The sequence below is a fragment of the Ricinus communis genome, chromosome 6 (assembly GCF_019578655.1).
Source record: "Ricinus communis isolate WT05 ecotype wild-type chromosome 6, ASM1957865v1, whole genome shotgun sequence".
Lineage (NCBI taxonomy): Eukaryota > Viridiplantae > Streptophyta > Magnoliopsida > Malpighiales > Euphorbiaceae > Ricinus > Ricinus communis.
Genome location: NC_063261.1, coordinates 24,807,730 through 24,815,206, shown reverse-complemented (window position 1 = coordinate 24,815,206; position 7,477 = coordinate 24,807,730). Strand labels below are relative to the sequence as shown.

The 7,477-nt window shown below is 28.6% G+C and overlaps 1 protein-coding gene across 1 annotated transcript; it reads right to left on the bottom strand.

The window, feature by feature from the left end:
* Positions 1–6,029: 6,029 nt before the first annotated feature.
* On the bottom strand, positions 6,030–7,477 carry LOC8278008 (zinc finger protein ZAT5). Its single transcript, XM_015727610.2, has one exon. It carries the CDS (start codon positions 7,369–7,371, stop codon positions 6,256–6,258), a length of 1,116 nt encoding a protein of 371 aa, XP_015583096.2. The 5' UTR covers positions 7,372–7,477; the 3' UTR covers positions 6,030–6,255.

The following is a 7,477-nucleotide window of genomic DNA, read 5'->3' as shown; positions in this document are numbered from 1 at the left end:
ATACATGGAAATCTATATATATATATGAAAAGCGGTTTTGCATTTGCTTTTCTCCCTCTTCTTTTTTGAGAATTTTTCTATAAATTTCTGTATATTTTAGTAAATTAATTTATTACTAAAAATATCTAAATAAAAAATTATATATTTTTATAATTATTATCTTAATAACTTATTATAATTTATTTTATTATTAAAAATTTCAATAATAATAAAAGAATATGTAAACTCTCTATTTGTAATATTTTCTCTTCTTGAAAAAGAATAATTAACAGCACTTTGACCGAAACAGAAAAAACACTATACGACTTGCACATTTACTAATTATATCTAAAAAAATAAAATTCAAAGACATTTACTTAACTCTTTAAATTAGCACAAACTATTCAAATCGAGCCTAAGCTCGATTTGCCTTGACCCTTTTACATGCCCATTACCAGACCCAACCCATTTTCAGTACCAACCAGTTGCAAACTCAATCTATTGCTTCAATTTATAGCTCTAACCCTTAACCATAATCCAATAACCAAAGTACTTAACTCTAACTCATTGTATAACAAAATCATATAGCTTTACTTCGAAGTCAATAATAGAGTAAAGAAAGTATGAAATTACACATATCTTAAGTAATTGAAGCTTGAATTTTCACAGAATCCTTCAAGTTTGTAAGAACCTTAATTTCTTTCAATTTTCAATTCAAATTGAAGTTGAACCCTAATTTGCATCAACTTTCAATTTTGGAAGAATAGGTACAATTGCTTTTAGATTTATTACCATTCTATTTAATTAAGGAATCATAATATTTTTATCTAAAAATGCAATTATTAGTTTTAATTAATTAAAATTATATGTGTCAATGACTAATATAACACATGGTATTAGTTCAAGGATAATATGGCACGTAATCAACATGTTAGAATTTTTGAACAGTCTTATGGATTTAATTACATAATATTACTAATGTTTTAAAACACAAGTCTTTAAATGTCTGAAAAAATACATACTTGAGTATCTCATCGAGTCAAACCACATGAATGTTTTATGTACTTTTCCTTAGATTTTTATTAGACGTAACCAAAAAAAAAATTAAAATATGATATATATATATATATAGGGGAATCAAAAGTGCTTTTCGTAATGGATTAACTAATTGCAATGACATAGAAAAATCAATTATCATTTTGCCACCTAGCTGCATAGGAAGCTGTAGATATATGATTGAATATTATCACGATGCTATGGCAATTTATGAATTTTATGGGCACTTAGATTTATTTATAACTCTTACATGTAACCCAATATGGTATGAAATTCAAAGAATGTTAAATAGACTTGATATTATTTGTCATATTCTTAAAGTAAAAATTAATCAATTAATTAAAGATATTAAAAAGCATGAATGCTTTGGTAAAGTCCTTGATTTCTTTTAGTTGAGTTCCAAAAAAGAGGCTTGCCCTATATCTACTACTTAGAATGGTTACATAAAGATAATAAACTGATTACAACTTCTAATATTGATTTATTAATTTCCATGAGTTACCATTAAAAGAATTAGATTATGATGCATGTCAAATAGTTTCAAAAATATATGATACATGATCAATGTGGTTCTATTAATCTTTATCGCTTTGCATGAAAATAATAAATGCAAAAAAAATTCATAAAAGCTATCAAGATGAAACTATAATGTATGTTAATTGTTTATTGTCTATAAACAAAGAAATAATGGAAACTTTACTATATAAAATAATAAAATTTTTGATAATTTCTTTATCGTTCCTCATAATAAATATTTAATTTTTAAATATGAAGCTCATATAAACGTTGAATATTGTTGTAGATCTACAATGATTAAATATTTATTTAAGTATTTTAATAAAAGAACAGATAGAAATCATGCAATTATTCAAAATGTAGATGTAAATAATTGATAGTATTTATGACCAATCGCAAAAAAAGGATTAAAATGTCTCTTAATTTTTTGGACAATAATCGAAGTCGGTCAATTGAATCCCTAAGTTCACATGTGACTGAGGTTGTCTCTACATTAATCTCAAATCAACAACTTGAAACAAAATCATTGAAGAAACGCCAGTGAAAGAGATATGTGCTAGGTAAGGAAAAACAAAATTATGTCATATCTTTAATGATTTTAAAATATTTTCATATTTATTAAATATTTTTCTATTTACTTTTACTGCAAATCTGAGTCAACATCGTCTTGCTTTACAAATGATTAACAACTGCAAATACATACTACAGTAAACATATCAACTTAAAAGACAAAAAGTATTAGGCATTCAACTCCTCATTTTACAATTATAACAAATTAATTTTACTCTTTCTAGAATTATAACAAATACCATTAATTTCAGGTGCTAATAACAAAAAGCGTGAGCACATGCTACATCTATTTTTAGTTTCATATTTATTATTTTATAATATTTTTTAGACAATTTATTTTGCAATAACTATGAACTTGTTGTTTGATTTTTCTTTATGTCATATTTTTAATTTACTTATAATTTATTTAAATATTATGTTAGTATATTATATTTGGTACAAAATTAATAATAAAAAGATCTCACAGCATCGCGCGCGGGTGATTTTGCTAGAACATATATATATATATAGACACACACACACATCCACCTTAGAAACGAAATAAAAGTAGCTTAGTATACAAAGGAACATGTATTTCAGCCTAAAAAATAACATAACTTCAGTGTTCTCATTTTATAATAACCTCCAATGGCACGAAGAGGTAAGTCAAGCATTAAAATTATTTTATTTAAAAAAATATTGTAAATAAAAATAATAAAACTTAAAGAGAAAGGAGTTAATAAATTAATCATTTATTTCCCATATCTTCATTTACAATATACTTCTTAGAAGAAAAATATATATATATATATATAAATTCTTAACGAACTTTTAAATTAGAAAGGGGCGGTTGATATTTGAATAAAATTAAAAATTAAATACTAAAAAGGTTACTAATGTGAAAATGTAAATGTAAATGTGATTGTATTGTATTATTTGTATTTATAAGAGGATTGTCATCTATATATGATAGGCTTTAAAATTATGTGTAACAATGAATTAAGAGAATACTACTCGTTTCTATCTTCTTTTACCAATTTCTTCACCAATTATAGAATCAATTGTTGCAGAACATTCATCTTTATTCCTATATAGCTATAACCAACTAAAATGGGCATCAATACCATGATGAAATTAAGCTAGCTTTCATGGTTTGAGATATTATGAAGAAATAATAACTTCACAACATTTGTAAGTCAATTTGATGCTCTTGTCCAAGAATCAACCCTTAAATTGAAAGATATATTATGATTCCTGTTATGTTTAATATAATACATATTTTGATCCTACTATTGGAAATTGTTGTTAATAACTAATAAAATTATCATTATACCATGATATAAGTATATGTTATAAAAGAATAAAATTTTTCAAACTAAAAAATCATAACAATCATCAAAGAACTCGCAAGTAAAAGCAATCAATAAAATTCTAAAAAATACTTTTAAGCAATACAATACTAAACGATTTCATTTTCATAAGCTTGTATTGCTGTACATATAAATTAAGTTCACAACTCACATGGAAAAACAATGACAATATTCTTACTCCTATAAGACAACATTCCAAACTAAATTTCAATTGCATTCACTCATATATCATCAAGAAAATGTAATCTATCATTGAACCAATAACCAAATCGGTTATTCAAATATCGAAATCTCAGAAATTTCAAATTAATGTAACTTTTGAAAGCCTCATCAACATTTTTGTTGTTTAACAAATTGATTGTAGGTTTCAAACCTTGAGCGACTAGCATAGAGAAGTGAAAGAACTGAAAGAAACAACTTAAAAAATAAAGAAACTCTTTGCAACATTAATTACAACATCACAACTAGAGCGATTTTTGAGGTTGCATTGGCGTGATATTGTTAAAGAAAGACTCACAAAATAACAAAGGTAAAAAAATAGTTAACATTTAAAAGATCGTCAAGAGTGATGACTTGGACATTAATGGTGGTGGTTTAGGCAAAGGTGAATAAGAAAGTAGAAGTTAGGAGATCTGATAAAGAAAAGAATCAAGAATTAAAGAATTGAAAATAAAATACAAGAGAGAAAAATTAGAGGAAGAAGAAAAATTGAAGGTTCTTGAAAAAAAAAAAATTCTAATCAAGGTGGGAGTACAATAGGAAGAAGGTTAGTTTAGGTACTTATGATTTTATCTCTTTAATCAGTACAAGGTTAATTTAGATATTTTAAAAAAAAATTAATTATAGTAATTTTTTTACCAATATAATATACTCTTAGTTTTTTACGAATGGATTAAATTATTAATAGAAGTAAATATAAAGAATGTCATAATGTATTCTCAATCTAAGAGTGTCAAATGTATTTCATTAAACCTCAAGAGGGATACAACAATCCTTTCAAAACAGGATCAACAAGCATACGGATCAAGGTGTCATTTACTGATTCAACCAGTTAGACCGCCGGTCAAACCGGTCTAATCAAAATTCATTATATTTTATTATTACATTTTAAAATAGTAATTATAATAGATTGATAATAAATTATTAAATTTTAACAGTATCTAACAAAAATCAAAACACTAAAATTTAAATAACAAATTTAAGTAAATTCATATCAATAGAGTCATAATATTTATTTTAGTCATCAAGCCTATAATTAAAATAATAAAAATTATATATATATATATAAGTTATAAGGAAATAAACTATAAACACTAAATTTAAAAAAAAAAAAAAACTATTATCTTTCTTTTAAATGCAAGTTGTAATGGACAAACATAATACCATTCAATACTTGATATTATAAGAAAAAACACTACACAACTTGCACATTCACCAATTGCATCTAAAAATTGAAACCCAAAAGACATTGACTTAACTCTTGAAATTAGCACAAACTACTCAGTCTCTCTTTCCCTCTCTATCATACTGAGGTAGACAGACAACTACACTTACTTAAGAACAGCTAATACTCCTTTAAAAAACAAACAAAGAAAAGAAGTTGGCATTATATACAAGGGTGAGGGGTTTGGTGCAAAGCTCAGTATTCATTAGTCCTATAATTCTTAATCTGGATATCATCGCCAACTTTATGTTTACACATGATATTTGCCACAGACATTTTACATCATCCTTTTTGCTAAGTCTTAAAATATATAATTAATTCCTTAGCCAGCAAACTATATCAGCTGAATACCCTTCCATTTTGCTAACACTTAAATGTATTGATATTAACGTCTATATGAAATCAATATGTCTTTAATTATGAAGCACAAAAGTTTTGTATGGATCACACGTCCATAAGTTACTAAAAAAAATAATTTATTTTTCTTTTTTAAAAAAAAAAATTCATAGAAATGTAATGTAATTGTTTATATTCAATAAAAAAGAATTATAATATAGTATATATATAAAATAATGTAAAACTTTTGATCTTTGGTTCCCTTAATTTTAAAGGGTTGTGGGTGATGATATCAGTAGATGCATGATTGCAGATAGTGATTGGGTTGGATTGAGTAGGGTAGTAACTAACAAGGAGGTGGACCGAGCCAAGAAAAGAACAAATAAATAAATAATAGGAACCTTTTATTTTAAAAAAAGCAAACAAATTAGTTATTTTAATTTAAGAGCCTAAGATTCATATGGGAACTGCAGTTACTTACCGGCTTTCCTTTCCTTGTGTTTTTTATTCTATTCTATTCTTGTCATCAACACATATGAAAGTGACAGAGAGAGAGAGAGAGAGAGAGATAAAGGCATTCTTGTAAATGAAACAATGAAACCTAAGCCACAGGCTTTTGTTGGTTGTGTGTTAGTGGTGGTGACGAACACAACCCAAACCCTTTCCTTTTCTTTCAAACACATTCTCTCCAACTAGAGCAAGAACCAAATTATGTTTTAAAAAGGATGCCCATCATGAACTTTTCATGAATTAAGAGCCCTTTTTGGAGAACGCAGAAATAAAAGAAATTGATCAAGTCCCATATATAATAATACTTGATTATCAAGGTAATTGACAAGAAAGAATATAAAGAATGTTATAATTCTTTGAATTGTACAAAAAAAGAATATGTTAAAAATCAAGAAAAACAATTAGATATCAGTGTTTGAGAGATCATCAATATATATATGTGAATGGAAAATTAATCTTGGAAAACTATTTCAGGAAAAAGAAGCTTTATACCCTTTAGTAATGACAATCCACCAAAGCCGGGCTAGAGAAGACTAGAGGTGGCTTAGGTTTCTGTTCTTGTTGGTGTTGGTGTTGGTGTTGCTTGGAAGCAAAGGGCAGCTTTTCATCGTCTGGTGCAGGAAGATTAAGATCCAAATCCAAAGAAAGTAGGTTTCTTGCGGTCTTGGGCTCCTCAGATTCTATTCTAGCCATTGGTGTTAATGACAAGGTTGTGCTACTAGCATTAGTCATCGCAGTAGTAGTCCCCATAGGCCCCCGGTGCCGCCTCATATGCCCACCTAAAGCTTGCCCCGAATTGAACTCAGCTCCACAAATTGAACATTCATGAATCTTGGCCTTGTTTTGGTTGCTGTTATAAATACCTCTATTAGTATTACTGTTATTAGTAATGATATTGTTGTTGTTGTTGTTACTCAATTGAAGAGAAAGAGAAGAGATATCTCTATAATGTCCGTCTTCTTCATCAGATGATATAGCAAGCTGCTTCTTACTGTAATTCTCATCATTAATATGGTTCATTCCTTTAGGCTTCTTGTGACTAGCTCTGTGACCCCCAAGTGCTTGAAATGATGGGAATGTCCGATTACAAGTCTTGCACTCATAAACATAGTATCCAGCCTTGCAACCTGGGGAGCCTGTTTCCAAGTATCTTCTGCTATTGAATTTGCTGTTGTTGTTATTGTTGTTATGGGTGGTTGCTGTGACGATGGGACTGTAAAATCCAGCTGCATGATTGTCATCTTGTTTCTGTGAATCTTTAAAATGACCCTGAGCAAGAAGGATAAGGCAATTGGCCATGTCTTCTTCTTCTTCGGTTGTACTTTCTTGATCTTCCAGGGAAGTAGTTGGTGACCTGTTTGCCGGGTTCTTTCCAGCGATATTGTTGTTATTATTATTATTAGCACAATCATCTCCTTCTCCAATATCTCCATCTCCATCTCCGCTTGATGAATTAGCAGTTAAAGCAAAAGGGATTGGCGACTGTACCCTTTGGCGCTTGGTTCTCTTGCCTTTCAGAACTGGGTTAGTATTGGCGGCGACGGCGGTGGCGGTGTTGGTATTGTTATCGATGGTGTGAGTGTTGCTGACTTCCTCTGGAGGAGCTTCCATTATCCCTAGACACCACCTGAAAATGTAATAAAAGAAAGAAAGAGAAAGAGAAGAGATCGGTAGGGTGTAGGAGGAAGCAAGAAAAGGGAGAGAGTAGGAATGTATA

Coding starts and splice junctions, on each gene's coding strand:
- LOC8278008 (XM_015727610.2), bottom strand. CDS start 7,371: ATGGAAGCTCCTCCAGAGGAAGTCAGCAACACTCACACCATCGATAAC.